Below are 18,124 nucleotides of genomic sequence, written 5' to 3'. Positions count from 1 at the left end.
TGCCCCCAGGTCTTTCTCACAGTCTTATAATGTCAGTGGTGCCCCCAGGTCATTCTCACAGTCTTATAATGTCAGTGGTGCTCACAGGTCATTCTCACAGTCTTATATTGTCAGTGGTGCTCACAGGTCATTCTCACAGTCTTATAATGTCATTGGTGCTCCCAGGTCTTTCTCACAGTCTTATAATGTCAGTGGTGCCCGCAGGTCATTCTCACAGTCTTATAATGTCAGTGGTGCCCCCAGATCATTTTCACAGTCTTATAATGTCCGTGGTGCCCCCAGGTCATTCTCACAGTCTTATAATGTCAGTGGTGCCCCCAGATCATTTTCACAGTCTTTTAATGTCAGTGGTGCCCCCAGGTCATTCTCACAGTCTTATAATGTCAGTGGTTCCCCCAGGTCATTCTCACAGTCTTATAATGTCAGTGGTGCCCCCAGGTCATTCTCACAGTCTTATAATGTCAGTGGTGCCCCCAGATCATTTTCACAGTCTTTTAATGTCAGTGGTGCCCCCAGGTCATTCTCACAGTCTTATAATGTCAGTGGTGCCCCCAGATCATTTTCACAGTCTTATAATGTCAGTGGTGCCCCCAGGTCATTCTCACAGTCTTATAATGTCAGTGGTGCCCCCAGATCATTTTCACAGTCTTTTAATGTCAGTGGTGCCCCCAGATCATTTTCACAGTCTTTTAATGTCAGTGGTGCCCCCAGGTCATTCTCATGCTGTCCCCAAAGTGTTACAATGTCAGCGCTGCCCTTCCCATACAGTTATATCCCCCCTTTATCCCCACTCGGTCCTTATAGTGTCATGATGTAAGTGATCACCCCCAGATTATCCTCACCCTGTTCCTTAAATGTCTGCTGCCCTAGAGTTATCCTCAATCTACTTCCACAGTGCTGTAATGTCAAGGTGCCCCCTATTTCTTCTCACCCTTTTCCCTGTCTTACAAAGTTTTTGATGACTCTGGCTCAATTCTCACTGTTTCCATAGTGTTACAAAGTCACTGAGAATTTCAGGTTATTCTCACGCTTTTACCGCCACGTTAAAATGTCAGTGGTGCCCCCGGGATATTGTCACTGTGTTCTCATAGTGTTACAATGTCAGTGTTGACCTCCGATAAATGTCACTGTAGCTCCACAGTGTTACACGGCCAGTGCTGCCGCCCCCCAAACCCAATTCTTCTGACTTGGTCCCCACAGTCTTACAAAGTCAATGGTGACTCCAGATTATTCTCACTCTGTCTATTGTGTTATGTTTAAAAGGAACTTTATTTAGCCAGAAGTTGATTAACCAACATACAAGCATAGGCAGCGGACACCACAGGCGTCAGATTCAGTGGGCAGTACATTGCATGATAAAACAGGATAAGAGTAGGCGTTACCTGTATATACACGCTCATTTCTTCTTGATACATAGTGCCGGGCCTGAGCTTTTTTTTTTTTTTTTTAAACTTAAACTTTATCAGTTATTGCTAAACAACAATTTAACCTTGAGATGAATTAGCTATAATCAACCAGGAAAAGAGAAAAATGAGAAAAGAAATAAAGGAAATTTAAAGGGAGACCCCCCCCCCCCCCCAACCCTCTGGCGCGACTCTTTTATGGAAAATTGTGAAAACAGAAAAACGGTTCTAAGAATAGGGTTTTAACTTGGGGAACAAGTTGAACAGATGTCCTTCATTGTGTCCCTCACTCCCTCTCTATCACCTAACTAGGCTCTCCCGACACCGTCGCAGAGCAACTCATCCAACCACCCCAAATCTTATCAAACGTTTCAGGGCACCCCCTGGCCATGTATGTCAGTTTGTACATCGGGATTTCGGCGTTGACCACCCGAACCCATGCATTCCTGGTCGGCCTCCCAGGGTGCTTCCAGTTAAGTAAAATGACTTTTTTGGCATAGAAAAGTAGCAGCTTGTACAGTGTACGTGTTGCTGCGGCCACCGGCAGGTCTCCAACAAGCCCAAATAGGCACGTTCCAGGATGCATGATCCTCGGTGCCCCCAGATGCGTTTCCATGAAGACAAGCACGTCTCTCCAGTAGTCCTGCAGGACTGCACATTCCCAGAACACGTGCATGACCGTCCCATCCGCAGCCAGGCATCGCGGGCACGTTGCAGTAGAGAGCAGCCCCATAGTACACAATTTAGAAGGAGTGTAATATATACGGTGTAGGAACTTGACTTGGATGAGTTTGTCTCTCGCACTAACCAGGGGGGGACCGGATCCACCTAGTATATCCTCATCCTCCCCTTCGGTCAGGTCAGGGATATCCCCCTCCCATCTCCGCATGGCCCTCTCTCCCAGCGGGGCCAGATGTTGCGCTATATGGGCGTAGAAGCTCGACAGCGGTTTGACAAGATTGCACATCTGCGCCAGGCCCTCCAGCCGTGTCATGGATAGTGGGATAGACAGACCTCCAAACGGAGCCCTGGCCGCGTCTCGCAGCTGGTAATATCTAAAGTTGGAGTTTTCAGGCAGGCCATGGGCTATTCGTAGCTGTAGAAAGGTGCAGAGCGTACCCTCGCTGACTATATCCGAGAGGACATTGACACCCCAACGCCTCCAGAAGGCGCTGGAAGTGTGGCAGTTTGGGGTTATTCCAGAGAGGAGTGTGTGGGGATCGCGCAGTCTCCCCCTCAGTGGACAGTCTTGTGACCCGATGCCAGATTTCCAATGTTACCAGCATGGGAGTGGGCAGGGGAGCAGTCGAAGATGAGGGGCCGCTCAGCAGCAGCCCCCGTAGGTTCGGAGCAGGGTCCACCATTCTCCACTCCAGACTCACTGCCGGGTTGTAGTCTGACGAGGATAGCCACCACCCCGCATACACCAGCTGGCTAGCCAGATAGTAGTAATAGAAGTGTGGTAGGGCTAACCCTCCCCCGCTCGACGGGAGGCACAGAGTGTCTATTGTGTTATGTTAGTAATGTCCTCAGTTTATTCTCACTCAGACCCCTTAGTGTTTTCCCACCAGAGGAGCCCCCAGGTTATCCTTACTCTATTCCCACAGTGTTATAATACCAGGGATTATTCTGATTGCCAGATGGCAGTCGGGAAGGAAGTTTGTTTCCCCTTAAATAGGGAAAATTATCTTCTACCTCAATTGGTTTTTTTTTGCCTTCCCCTGCATCGACATTGGGGGGGTAATAGGCTGAACTGGATGTAAGTGTGTATTTTTTCGGCCTTACATAGAATGTCACAAATGTCTGTCCAGCCTTTGTTTGAAGACTTCCATTGAAGGAGAACTCCCCACCTCCCGTGGTAACCTGTTCCACTCATTGATCCCCCTCACTGTCTAATATCTAATCTGTGTCTCCTCCCTCTCAGTTTCATCCCATTGCTTCTAGTCTTTCCTTGTACAGATGAGAATAGGGCTGATCCCTCTGCACTGTGACAGCCCTTCAGATATTTGTAGACCGCTATTAAGTCTTCTCTCAGCCTTCTCTTCTGCTAAACATTCCCAGATCCTTTAACCGTTCCTCATAGGACATGATTTGCAGACCGCTCACCATCTTGGTAACTCTTCTCTGAACTTGCTCCAGATTGTCTATGTCTTTTTTAAAGTGGGGTGCCCAGAACTGGACGCAGTATTCCAGATGAGGTCTGACTAAGGAAGAGTAGAGGGGATAATGACCTCACGTGATCTAGACTCTATGCTTCTCTTAATACATCCCAGAATTGTGTTTGCCTTTTTAGCTGCTGCATCACATTGTTGACTCATGTTCAGTCTGTGATCTATTAGTATACACAAGTCTTTTCACATGTGCTGCTGCTTAGCCCAATTCCTCCCATTCTGTATGTGCTTTTTTAATTTTTCTTGCCCAGATGTAGGACTTTGCATTTCTCCTTGTTAAATACCATTCTGTTAGTCGCCGACCACTGTGCAAGCTTTTCTAGATCTTTTTGAATACTCTTCCTCTCTCTTCCCTAGTGTTATCTATCCCTCCTAGCTTTGTGTCGTCAGCAAATGTGATCAGTTTCCCATCAATTCCCTCCTCCAGATCATTTATAAAATGTTGACCAACACTGGGCCTAGGACAGAGCCTTGTGGTCCCCACTTGATACATTCTCCCACTTGGATGTGCAGCCATTTATGACCACTCTTTGAGTACGATCACTCAGCCAGTTGTGAATCCACCTAACAGTTGCCTTGTCAATCCCATATTTGGTCATTTTTTCAATAAGTCTGGTATGAGATACTTTGTCAGATGCTTTACTAAGGTCAAGATATACTATATCCACCGCATCTCCCTGATCAGCCCGGTCAGTGATTCTGTCATAGAAGGAAATTAGATTAGTCTGACATGACTTGTTTGTTACAAACCCATGCTGGCTCTGGTTAATTACTCCATTCTCATCCAAGTACTTGCATGCATGCGGTTTAATAAACTGTTCAAAGATCATTCCCGGTATAGAAGTCAGGCTCACAGGCCTGTAGTTTTCTGGATCCACCTTCTTCCCTTTCTTGAAGATAGGGACAACATTTGCCCTTTTCCAATCTTCTGTGACTTCTCCTGTTCTCCAGGATTTTTCACATATTTTGGCGAGTGGTTCAGCAATTACCTCCGCTGCTTCCACACTATGTTACAGTGTTACCATGTTATATTATTAGTGGTTCCCACAGTGCTATAATGTCACTGGTGCCCCCAGTTTATTCTCACAATGTTAGACTGGCTACACACGACTGGATTTACATTGTGGAATTCGTGATCGTCACGGATCCGCTACATTCCACACGCATTGAAAAAATAGAACATTCGCATGTCTGCTCACATGGGCACCTAGCAATTTCCGCAAGCGATTTAAAACGCTGACATTGACATTGCGTATAGGCTGTGGGTGCCCGTGTCATTGGCCCAGCGAGTTCCTGCAGTTATCCGCAATACTGGAAAGAGAAAGTACGTGGGGTCGCCGGTTGAGGTCAGAGATGGATTCCGCTGCAGGATCCCACATGCAGAATCCGACCCAGGCTGTGTGCAGGTGGTCTTATAACGTCAGTGGAGCCCCCAGTTTTTTTTCTTTTTGTTTACTAACGTCACTGCCGCCCCCAAGTTATTCTCACGGTGTTATATGCCCCAAGTTATTCTCACGGTGTTATATATGCCCCGGGGTATTCTCAGGGTGTTATATGTACCCCGGGGTATTCTCAGGGTGTTATATGCCCCGGGTTATTCTCACGGTGTTATATATGCCCCATGTTATTCTCACGGTGTTATATATGCCCCATGTTAATCTCAGGGTGATATATATATCCCCTGGGTTATTCTCACGGTGTTATATATGCCCCAAGTTATTCTCACAGGGTTATATGTACCCCGGGGTATTCTCATGGTGTATATGCTCCATGTTATTCTCACGGTGTTATATATGCCCCTGGGTATTCTCAGGGTGTTATATGTACCCCGGGTTATTCTCACGGTGTTATATATGCCCCAGGTTATTCTCACGATGTTATATTCCCCAAGTTATTCTCATGGTGTTATATATGCCCCAGGGTATTTCTCACGGTGTTATATATGCCCCTGGGTATTCTCAGGGTGTTATATGTACCCCGGGTTATTCTCACTTTCTTTCCATGTCATTAATTGGCCTGCACTTGCCTTCTTTAAGTCACATTGCGGCTTGGGAGGCTGGTTGTCTGTTGGTGCCAGGCTTCAGTGTACAGCATGGTACCGTGTAGTCATATTGGACCCGGTGGGCATCCTCAGCTCGCTGTCTTCCACTTACTGAGTGTTTTCTCTCATTTCAGGAGTTCTGGGGGCTCAGGGGAAATTTGCCTACAAACTAATGAACGATTTGTTTGCCAACTACTCCAATGCTCTACGGCCGGTGGAAGACATGGACAAGGCTATGAATGTGACGCTGCAGGTCACCCTGTCACAGATCATCGACATGGTATGCCCACGACAGCGTTATCCCTCACGTACCCTCTCTATGAATGTTGCCCCTTATGTGCTGCGTACTATACAATAGTACAGGACTATGACAATAACAAGTATGACATTTCTACTGTTATGTCATGTCTTATACTCTAGTCACACCCAGAGCTGCTGCCACAATTTCAGGTTTGCATCATACGTTTGCACTGTGGTCACAGCCAGAGCTGGAATCGAGCTGCTGCTGTTACCTGCACTCTTTAACATTGAAATTACACCAAGAAGGAAATTTGGAATTATGGAAATTGTAGGATGGATAGATATGCTAATGATATGCAAATGAGGGGAAATGGAAACAAGAAATTCTACACATCTCGATGTTTTCCGTATGGAGTATGAGCGCCGCACGCAGGAATACCGGCCTTGGCGCGATATCACTGAGGTCCTTGATGCGAGTCTGAGGAATGTCGTGCCATGCTGAATGCCCTTGGGCGCGCGAATCATCAGGAAGCTGGCGGCTCCCTGTGCAGTTGTTGACCAATGACGTCACAGATGTGTGCGATGGGAGACGAGTCCGAAGACGCTGCCCGCCGCGGTGCCACGTTTGGGCCACGCAGGCTGCTCACAGTCGCAAAAACAACATGTGACCTGGCGTTGTTGTATTGGAAATCGGCTGCTGAAACACTTTGAAGAAATGGCGCTACCGCTGGTATCACGACCAAATCACCACAACGCTGAGCTGTTAGTGCGCCTGGAACGAGGACTAGAGGGGTCCGGTCCATTATGCCCATCCACACTCCCGGGAGAAGGACTGGGGTGACGCTCCCCCGTAAAGGCGTCTTCAAGGCGCTGCCCATGTGGTCTCCAGATCTCCGAGACATAAGCGGGACTTATCGCTGAAGAGGACGGACCTCCATCCCAGCCCGCACGGCCGTCCTGCTCTGCACCGTCAGTGGATCCCCTGCCGCACGGCCGTCCTGCTCTGCACCGTCAGTGGATCCCCTGCCGCACGGCCGTCCTGCTCTGCACCGTCAGTGGATCCCCTGCCGCACGGCCGTCCTGCTCTGCACCGTCAGTGGATCCCCTGCCGCACGGCCGTCCTGCTCTGCACCGTCAGTGGATCCCCTGCCGCACGGCCGTCCTGCTCTGCACCGTCAGTGGATCCCCAGCCGCACGGCCGTCCTGCTCTGCACCGTCAGTGGATCCCCTGCCGCATGGCCGTCCTGCTCTGCACCGTCAGTGGATCCCCTGCCGCTGGACATCCAGCTCGTTGGCCAATGCTGTACAAGCGCCTTCTGATGGTTTGTGCAGCCACTGCTCGCCGCCCGCCGTCCGTGCGGAGGATCGCCTCTGTGCACTCCGCGAGACATCTTGGCCAGAAGTATAGTCCAAGTTCCAACAGCTCAAGGATTCCATCTCTCTCAGTGGCAAGGACTGGCAAATTGACAACCAGGAGGCATCGTACCAACCCGCCAGTCCACTGAAGCCCCGCCCACATGCCACTGACTGGAGCTAAGCGCTTGAAAATTTGTACATTTGCATATCTTAGCGACATCTTCAACCTTTCGCCTTTCCGTCTTGGTGCTGCAATCTCAATGTTGAGGGGGGTGTTTTCTTATTATTCTCATACTCCAGTCACATCCAGAGCTGCGTTTACCTTTGCAGCTGTAGATGTATGCTCACAGCCGACTGCTGCAGAATATAACACATCACAGGGCAGAACACAAAGGCATACAGACCATACAGGAAGAACACAGCCCCCTCCTGCACAAGGGTCCCCAAATTCATCACTGCACTGCGGCCCCTTCAGCTCTACGTTTGCCCTCAGTGGTTCATTATGGGATGTCTGTAATGGTTCTGCTAATATATTGCTGATGAATACCACGCAGGACAACACCAGTTTTTGGATGCAGCTCTGGTTGTGACTAGAGTAGCAGACTCATCACGTCCGCGGTTGTGGCTGTCTTTCGCATGAGATGTGTCTCTGACTCTTCTCTCTTCCATAGGACGAGCGGAATCAGATCCTGATGGCGTACCTGTGGATCCGCCAGGTGTGGTTTGACGCCTACCTGCGCTGGAACAAGGACGATTATGATGGACTCGATACCATCCGTATACCTAGCAGTTATGTATGGAGACCTGATATAGTCCTATATAACAAGTAGGTCGGATGGAGGTTGAGGCTCATCAGCACTCGCCGGCTGCCGGCCATTCTTCGTCCCCAGTATATATCGGTCCTTGAGTCGTCTCGAAGTTATATCTATGTCTGGGAAGGCCGGATGACAAGCAATATGGCCGCCATTACCGCTCTGGGTGGTCCTGAATAGCGAGTGTGATTGTCGCATACAGTCGGGTCCAGAAGTATTCGGATGCAGATACAACATGTGACCGCCACAATGGATACAAAGTATCAGTATGTGATGGATGTGAAGACTCCGGCTTTAACCCGAGGGGGGCAACAAGAATCTCACATCAACCTTTAGGAATTCTGCCATTTATTACACCCTCCTCCATGGTGACAGGCTCAGAAGTAATCAGCCAATGACTGCTCAGAAGTAATCAGCCAATGACTGCTCAGAAGTAATCAGCCAATGACTGCTCAGCAGTTCCATGATCCGCCATGGCGGAAGATCTCATTATTTCATTATACACGGAATGGCCCCTTTATCAAAGCCACGCCCCTTTGACGATTGGCGCTTCCCTGTATGGTAATTCTCCCCGTGACCCCGGAGCATAAAAATCACGTGACTAGTTTTCCGCGGATCAGTTTCAGTGTGAATCCACATTGGATGGAAGATCCAGCGATCGGAGCGACTTCCAACGAGGCCGGTCATCAGTGCTGGACTAGCCAGGGGCTCACTGCCAACCACGGGGGGCTTCTCATGTAACGGTGTGGAGAGTATACAGAGAATGGCGCGATTGAGGAAAACATCCAGCGAGATGGGATCCTGCAGACGGAAACAGCTCCTCACTGAAAGGGGTCGGAGGAGGATGTCAGGAATCGTTCCGACCAACAGGCTGCACAGTCAGCTGAATACAACGCTGGAGCTCCAACTAACGTGTCCGAACGCACAACTCGCCGTTCCTCCGCACGGATGGTATAACAGCGGGCGACCAGTTCCAGCGCCATTGTGTCTAAGAGAAACAGAAAGACTCCAGCGGTGCAAAAGAGCGCAAAACTTGTATCACTGAGCAGCGGGAAAAATAATGATGCATCAGCAAACGCCTGGAGAGCCCCAGCGGACCGTGACGGGCGCGGAGGGAACTAACGTGGACGACCGCAGAACCCTCTCCTTGGTAAAGCAGAGCTCCCCCCAGCACCCGCTCCGGCAGCGTCTGAAGGCGAAGAAATGGAATCGTTTTGAATGGCCGCCATCACTGAACGCTGAAAGCGCCCCAAACTCGGAGGACAAGAAAAGGCGAAGCATCTCAGGGGAGGAAACTCCACGTCCGGTGAGGCGGCGAAAACGCCATCGCTTTCCTAACACTTCTGGACCCAACCCCACAGGCGCACTTGTCATTCAGGAGTCCGGGAAAGCTGGGACATGTTAGTTATCACCCGGCTTTTCCAGAAACAGGTATAACTTAGACGCAGCAGATTACAGCACCGACCCGCAGTGATGTAACCAGAAGCTGGGCGGTGAGTCGTCAGCGTTCTGCGCCGGCCGCCCTGTTCGGAGTCACTCAGCTTTCCCAGGGACAGGTACTAATATTCTTCTATTTCAGAGGCCTGCCCCTTTAAGCCCCTCTTGTGCCTGTCGGCAGCTGATGGATGCAGAGACCTGCAGTGACCCGGGAGGGCTGCGCCGCGTGTCATGGCTCAGGGCTGCAGGGATTTCAGGGCTCGGTGAGAAGGTGTAACACAATCGCAGGCGCAGCTGCCGGCTGAGGCGGCTCATGTTCTGCAGCAGAGGTGACTGCGACCGAATTACAGCATTACATCTAATAACAAAGCTCACACACCCCCGGCGAGGGGTCACTGCCGCGGTACGGGGGTCTCTGACTGCAGCTGACCCCAACCCCAGGTCTTAGGAACATTTATAGCACTGAGTGACTATAAAACCCTCTACACTCCAGTCACACCCAGAGCTGCAGTCACTGTCCTGCTGGTCATGTGGCTATATGCAAAACTCTCCACCGCCATGCTTTACACTGCAGGTTTCAGGTTCTTCTGTCCTGTAGCCACCTACCTCCATCTCTGCCTTGTTTACTTTGTTCCAGAAGTCCTGTTATGTCCCTGGTGCTCATGGGTAATCTTTAGTCTTCCCTTGTCCTTCCTCTGGACAGTGGTGGTCTCTTCCTGGCACCCCCCATGTAGATGCCCCGTGTGCCCCTCTCTCTGCTGGTCGGCTCCTGCAGTGGTGGGGGAGAGACTCCTGGAGGTCCTGAAGACTGGGCTTCCTAGAGATGTCTTCCAGCATCTTGTGTCTTCGGTCTGGGAAGGACTCTGATTAGAGGCACCTGTAAGCTTCTCGCTGTGCTGGACGCTGCTAAACTCCCTCCTTTTTTTGCAGGTCTCATAGAAGTCTATGGGAGCCGCCAGCATATATCGGTCGACAGATAGGGCAAGACCTATCTTTTCTTTTCTTGGTCGCGTTTGTCCTATTTTTTGGGGGGCAGCGTTTTTATGCAGCTATGAATGGTTGTGATTTTTCCAGCTGACGTATAGACCTTCTGCACCGTGACCTGCTGAGAGCTTCCTGTAGGTTCAGGCATCTTCTCCTCTCAGGCTGTTTATCCTGGACAGTGGTGGTCTCCTCCTGGCATGCCCCCCATTTAGACATATTGTATGCCCTTTTATTGGTCACCTCCTTCTGTAGGTCCCAGAAAGTTCTGGCTTCTTAGAGACGTCTTTCAGAATCTTGTGTTTCCCAGCTGTTCCTCCTGGACAGCAGAGGTCTCCTCCTAATTCCCCCACACGTAGATGTCATGTGCCCCTCGTTCTAATGGTCTCCGCCTGGCATGTAGACGTCCTATGTGCCCCTCTCTCCAAAGGTCACTGTGACCTCAGTAGTAGTGAGGCTTCCGATGGGTCCCCAGATGAAAGTCTAGCTTCTTAGAGACGTCTTCCAGCCTATTGTATTCTCTGACTGCTCCTCCTGGATAGCGGTGGTCTCCTCCTGGTATGCCACGTGTAGCCCTTCTAATGGTCCTGCATGTGATGAGGCTTCCTATAGGTCCTAAGATGAAAGTCTGGACAGTAGAAGGATTTATGACAATTTCTTGGGTGTTTTGTAAACATTTCTCCAGACGCATCTAGAACCTTCTATGTAAAACATCAGAGAGCTCTGTAGGTACGGACCTGGTGATATCGCACACCTTACCACTGCAGAATGGGAAGTTTTTGCCAAACCAGCAGAATTATGACTACCGCTCTTGAGCATGGGACAGGAGGTCCCACACGATCAGTAAACTAAGGTGACCAGACATCCTGATGTAGGCATGACAGTCCCATTTTGGCACCCTGTGTCGTGCTTTGCCCAGAGTCCCAAGTGGGACAGCCATTTATCCAGCTTTTGGGACATCTATCCCACTTTCTGAACATCTGATCACCATCAAGGCGATTACTAGCCGAGGAGCCGCAGATCCCCAGCTGGTAATCACTCTGTGGTGCTGCTGCGGGACGCACACACTGATGTCAGTGTGTGCACCCATGATCCTTCTCCCCTGTCCCCTCCTCATTGGTTCTGCAGGAAGAGAGGAGAATGGAGGAAGCGTCCCGGCTCACACACTACCACCCACAGCAGAACAGAGGAGGTAAGTATATCAGTCTCAGGGGGCTCTATTACTACTGGGGCTACTGTGGGGGTCACTGTTACTGCTGGGGCCAATAAAGGGACACTATTAATTAAAGGATTACTACTTGGGCCGATACAGGGGACACTATTACTACGGAGTCCTCTGTGGGGGACACTATTACTACTGGGGCCACTGTGGGGGTCACTATTACTACTGGGAACTATATAGGGGACCCTATTACTACTGGGGACACTGTGGGGGACACTATAACTACTGGGGCCGATATAGAGGACACTATTACTACTGATGCCACTATGAGGGTCACTGCTACTACTGGGAATGATATAGGGGAGACTTACTACTGGGGCCAATATAGGGGACACTATTACTACTGAGGCCACTGTGGGGTCACTATTACTACTGAGGCCACTGTGGGGGTCACTATTACTACTGGGCCCAATATAGGGGACACGGCTACTACTGGGGATACTGTGGGGGTCACTATTACTACTGGGGCTGATATAAGAGACACTTTAACTACTGGTGCCACTGTGGGGGTCACTATTAATACTGGGGCCAATATGGGGAACACTATTACTACTGGGGATACTGTGGGGTCACTATTAGTAGTGGGGCTGATATAGGGGACACTATTACTACACATGACAGCATACCTCAAGCCGGGGAGTACTGACAGCGGGAGGCCTTCAGAGGAGGTGAGCGGGAGCGCCATGTAGTAGGAAATCAGCTGCGGATTTTGATAGATTTATGGATGGGGAATTTTCTCTCTGCCTATTTTGAACCGGCCCTGTACTTTTTATAATGATGGATGTAAAATCATATTTCATGATAAGCCCCGCCCCTGACCACACCCCTATTGTCCTGCTATGACCCTGGGAAAATTTGGTCACCTTAAGTAAACTAATCCTATGCTAGGAATTATCATGCTCTTCCCTTGTTTTCCAGTGCGGACGATCAGTTCACCGGCTCAATGGAGACCAACGTGGTGATCAGATATGACGGGCAGATCATGTGGGACTCTCCGGCCATCACCAAAAGCTCTTGTAAAGTGGACGTCTCCTTCTTCCCCTTTGATGGTCAGCAATGTCGTCTAACCTTTGGCTCCTGGACGTATAACGGTAACCAGATTGACATCCTGAACCATCTGGACACCGGAGATCTGACGGACTTTGTGGAGAACGTTGAGTGGGAGGTGCTGGGAATGCCGGCAAAGAAGAATGTGATCACCTACGGCTGCTGCTCGGAGCCATACCCCGACGTCACATACACTCTGATGCTGAAGAGGAGGGCTTCCTTCTACATCTTCAACCTTCTCCTTCCTTGTGTGATGATCTCCTTCCTAGCACCGCTGGGGTTCTACCTTCCAGCCGACTCTGGGGAGAAGGTGTCCTTGGGTGTCACTGTGCTGTTGGCCCTTACTGTGTTTCAGCTGCTTGTGGCTGAGAGTATGCCACCATCCGAAAATGTGCCACTTATCGGTGAGTATAAAAGTGCCACACTCTACATCAATGATGATGTTGGAAATAGGGGGCGACTAAATTAGTGAAGACCGAAATACAAAACAACATCTGCCCAGTGTGCCATTTGTGCAGCCTTGATACATCCAGCACCATAAGGAAAACTGGGTTTCAGATACGAAAACGAGACCAAGGAGGGACATAAGACAAAATGCACAAGTCACCGACAAAACAGAAGTATTTGGGCACAATCTGGTACTCATAGAATCCTTTAACCGTTCCTCATAGGACATGATTTGCAGACCGCTCATCATCTTGGTAACTCTTCTCTGAACTTGCTCCAGTTTGCCTATGTCTTTTTTAAAGTGGGGTGCCCAGAACTGGACCCAGTATTCCAGATGAGGTCTGACTAAGGAAGAGTAGAGGGGGATAATGACCTCACGTGATCTAGACTATATGCTTCTCTTATTACATCCCAGAATTGTGTTTGCCTTTTTGGCTGCTGCATCACATTGTTGACTCATGTTCAGTCTGTGATCTATTAGTATACCCAAGTCTTTTTCACATGTGCTGCTTAGCCCAATTCCTCCCATTCTGTATGTGTTTTCTTCATTTTTCTTGCCCAGATGTAGGACTTTGCATTTCTCCTTATTAAATACAATTCTGTTAGTCGCCGCCCACTGTGCAAGCTTTTCTAGATCTTTTTGAATCCTCTCTCTCTCTTCCCTAGTGTTAGCTATCCCTCCTAGCTTTGTGTCGTCAGCAAATTTGATCACTTTCCCCTCAATTCCCTCCTCCAGATCATTTATAACAATGTTGACCAGCACTGGGCCTAGGACAGAACCTTGTGGTCCGCACTTGATACATTCTTCCACTTGGATGTGCAGCCATTTATGACCACTCTTTGAGTACGATCACTCAGCCACTTGTGAATCCACCTAACAGTTGCCTTGTCAATCCCAGATTTGGTCATTTTTTCAATAAGTATGGTATGAGATACTTTGTCAAATGCTTTACTAAAAAGTCAAGATATACTATATCCACCGCATTTCCCTGATCAACCCGGTCAGTGATTCTGTCATAGAAGGAAATTAGATTCATCTGGCATAACTTGATTGTTACAAACCCATGCTGACTCTGGTTAATTACTCCATTCTCATCCAAGTACTTGCATACATGCTGTTTAATAATTTGTTCAAAGATCTTTCCCGGTATAGAAGTCAGGCTCACAGGCCTGTAGTTTCCTGGATCCACCTTCTTCCCTTTTGGCCTCAGGGTAGTACTGTAAGGAGGTATTAAGTAGGCAATAAAGAAAAAATTACGCTAGTGCTATTTGGGATTGTACGATATTATTTAAAAAAGGTACTGTTAAGTTTTCAGTGTAAAATTTTTCATGTAAGCACAGTATAGCAGTATGATTTGTGCCTTTTATAGTACTCTAAATAAGTTGTGTGAGAATAGTAAGTAGAGTATTGTAAGGCAATATTATGTGTGAGCTCTAAGATAGTGCTGTAGTTATGTCCTTGTACATAGGAGACCGTATTATAGTAGTTATATTCTTGTACATGGGGGCAGTATTATAGTAGTTATATACTTGTACATAAGGGTCAGTATTATAGTAGTTATATTCTTGTACATGGGGGCAGTATTATAGTAGTTATATTCTTGTACATAGGAGGCAGTATTATAGTAGTTATATACTTGTACATAGGGGCAGTATTATAGTAGTTATATTCTTGTACATGGGGGCAGTATTATAGTAGTTATATTCTTGTACATGGGGGCAGTATTATAGTAGGTAGATTCTTGTACATAGGGGGCAGTATTATAGTAGTTATATTCTTGTACATAAGGGTCAGTATTATAGTAGTTATATTCTTGTACATAGGGGGCAGTATTATAGTAGTTATATTCTTGTACACAGAGGCAGTATTATAGTAGTTATATTCCTGTACATAGGGGGCAGTATTATAGTAGTTATATTCTTGTACATAGGGGGCAGTATTATAGTAGTTATATTCTTGTACATAGGGGGCAGTATTATAGTAGTTATATTCTTGTACATAGGGGCAGTATTATAGTATTTATATTCTTGTACATAGGAGCAGTATTATAGTAGTTATATTCTTGTACATAGGAGCAGTATTATAGTAGTTATATTCTTGTACATAGGGAGCAGTATTATAGTAGTTATATCCTTGTACATAGGGCGCAGTATTATAGTAGTTATATTCTTGTACATAGGGGGCAGTATTATAGTAGTTATATTCTTGTACATAGGGGGCAGTTTTATAGTAGTTATATTCTTGTACATAGGGAGCAGTATTATATTAGTTATATCCTTGTACATAGGGGGCAGTATTATAGTAGTTATTCTTCTACATAGGAGGCAGCATTATAGTAGTTATATTCTTGTACATAGGAGGCAGTATTATAGTAGTTATATTCTTGTACATAGGAGCAGTATTATAGTAGTTATATTCTTGTACATAGGGGCAGTATTATAGTAGTTATATTCTTGTACATAGGGGGCAGTATTATAGTAGTTATATTCTTGTACATTAGAGGGCAGTATTATAGTAGTTATATTCTTGTACATAGGGGCAGTATTACAGTAGTTATATTCCTGTACATAGGGGGCAGTATTATAGTAGTTATATTCTTGTACATAGGAGGCAGTATTATAGTAGTTATATTCTTGTACATAGGAGGCAGTATTATAGTAGTTATATTCTTGTACATAGGAGGCAGTATTATAGTAGTTATATTCTTGTACATAGGAGGCAGTATTATAGTAGTTATTCTTCTACATAGGAGGCAGCATTATAGTAGTTATATTCTTGTACATAGGGGGCAGTATTATAGTAGTTCTATTCCTGTACAGAGGGGGCAGTATTATAGTAGTTATATTCTTGTACATAGGGGGCAGTATTATAGTAGTTATATTCTAGCACATAGGGGGCAGTATTATAGTATTTATATTCTAGTACATAGGGAGCAGTACTATAGTAGTTATATTCTTGTACATAGGAGCAGTATTATAGTAGTTATATTCTTGTACATAGGGGGCAGTTTTATAGTAGTTATATTCTTGTACATAGGGAGCAGTATTATAGTAGTTATATCCTTGTACATAGGGGGCAGTATTATAGTAGTTATTCTTCTACATAGGAGGTAGCATTATAGTAGTTATATTCTTGTACATAGGAGGCAGTATTATAGTAGTTATATTCTTGTACATAGGGGGCAGTATTACAGTAGTTATATTCCTGTACATAGGGGACAGCATTATAGTAGTTATATTCTTGTACATAGGAGGCAGTATTATAGTAGTTATATTCTTGTACATAGGGGCAGTATTATAGTAGTTATATTCTTGTACATAGGAGGCAGTATTATAGTAGTTATATTCTTGTACATAGGGACAGCATTATAGTAATTATATTCTTGTACATAGGGGGCAGTATTATAGTAGTTATATTCTTGTACAAAGGGGGCAATATTATAGTAGTTATATTCTTGTACATAGGGGCAGTATTATAGTAGTTATATTCTTGTACATAGGGGGCAGTATTATAGTAGTTATTCTTCTACATAGGAGGTAGCATTATAGTAGTTATATTCTTGTACATAGGAGGCAGTATTATAGTAGTTATATTCCTGTACATAGGGGGCAGTATTATAGTAGTTATATTCTTGTACATAGGAGCAGTATTATAGTAGTTATATTCTTGTACTAAGGGCAGTATTATAGTAATTAAATTCTTGTACATAGGGGGCAGTATTATATTAGTTATATTCTTGTACATAGGGGGCAGTATTGTAGTAGTTATATTCTTGTACATAGGGACAGCATTATAGTAATTATATTCTTGTACATAGGGGGCAGTATTATAGTAGTTATATTCTTGTACATAGGGGCAGTATTATAGTAGTTATATTCTTATACATAGGGGGCAGTATTATAGTAGTTATATTCTTGTACAAAGGGGGCAATATTATAGTAGTTATATTCTTGTACATAGGGGGCAGTATTATAGTAGTTATATTCTTGTACATAGGGGCAGTATTATAGTAGTTATATTCTTGTACATATGGGCAGCATTATAGTAGTTATATTCTTGTACATAGGAGCAGTATTAGAGTAGTTATATTCTTGTACATAGGGACAGCATTATAGTAATTATATTCTTGTACATAGGGGGCAGTATTATAGTAGTTATATTCTTGTACAAAGGGGGCAATATTATAGTAGTTATATTCTTGTACATAGGGGCAGTATTATAGTAGTTATATTCTTGTACATAGGGGGCAGTATTATAGTAGTTATATTCTTGTACATAGGGGCAGTATTATAGTAGTTATATTCTTGTACATAGGGGCAGTATTATAGTAGTTATATTCTTGTACATAGGGGGCAGTATTATAGTAGTTATATTCTTGTACATAGGGGCAGTATTATAGTAGTTATATTCTTGTACATATTGGCATCATTATAGTAGTTATATTCTTGTACATAGGGGCAGTATTATAGTAGTTATATTCTTGTACATAGGGGGCAGTATTATAGTAGTTATATTCTTGTACATAGGAGCAGTATTATAGTAGTTATATTCTTGTACATATGGGCAGCATTATAGTAGTTATATTCTTGTACATAGGGGCAGTATTATAATACTTATATTCTCGTACATAGGGGGCAGTATTATAGTAGTTATATTCTTGTACATATGGGCAGCATTATAGTAGTTATATTCTTGTACATAGGGGCAGTATTATAATACTTATATTCTTGTACATAGGGGCAGTATTATAATACTTATATTCTTGTACATAGGGGGCAGTATTATAGTAGTTCTATTCCTGTACATAGGGGGCAGTATTATAGTAGTTATATTCTTGTACATAGGGGGCAGTATTATAGTAGTTATATTCTAGTACATAGGGAGCAGTATTATAGTAGTTATATTCTTGTACATAGGAGCAGTATTATAGTAGTTATATTCTTGTACATAGGGGGCAGTTTTATAG

The 18,124-nt window shown here is 45.8% G+C and overlaps 1 protein-coding gene across 1 annotated transcript in view; it reads left to right on the top strand.

Moving 5' to 3' along the window:
* Positions 1-18,124, top strand: part of CHRNA10 (cholinergic receptor nicotinic alpha 10 subunit) — a 53,981-nt gene that overhangs the window by 24,325 nt on the left and 11,532 nt on the right. The window contains exons 2-4 of the mRNA XM_066588517.1: positions 5,750-5,895; positions 7,883-8,037; positions 12,582-13,114. Coding sequence (XP_066444614.1) covers positions 5,750-5,895; positions 7,883-8,037; positions 12,582-13,114 — 834 coding nt within the window. The remainder of the gene's footprint in view (positions 1-5,749; positions 5,896-7,882; positions 8,038-12,581; positions 13,115-18,124) is intronic.

This window comes from Eleutherodactylus coqui, chromosome 1 (assembly GCF_035609145.1).
Source record: "Eleutherodactylus coqui strain aEleCoq1 chromosome 1, aEleCoq1.hap1, whole genome shotgun sequence".
NCBI lineage: Eukaryota > Metazoa > Chordata > Amphibia > Anura > Eleutherodactylidae > Eleutherodactylus > Eleutherodactylus coqui.
Note: the sequence above shows the minus strand (reverse complement) of the source record. Positions and strands in the feature narration are given on the sequence as shown.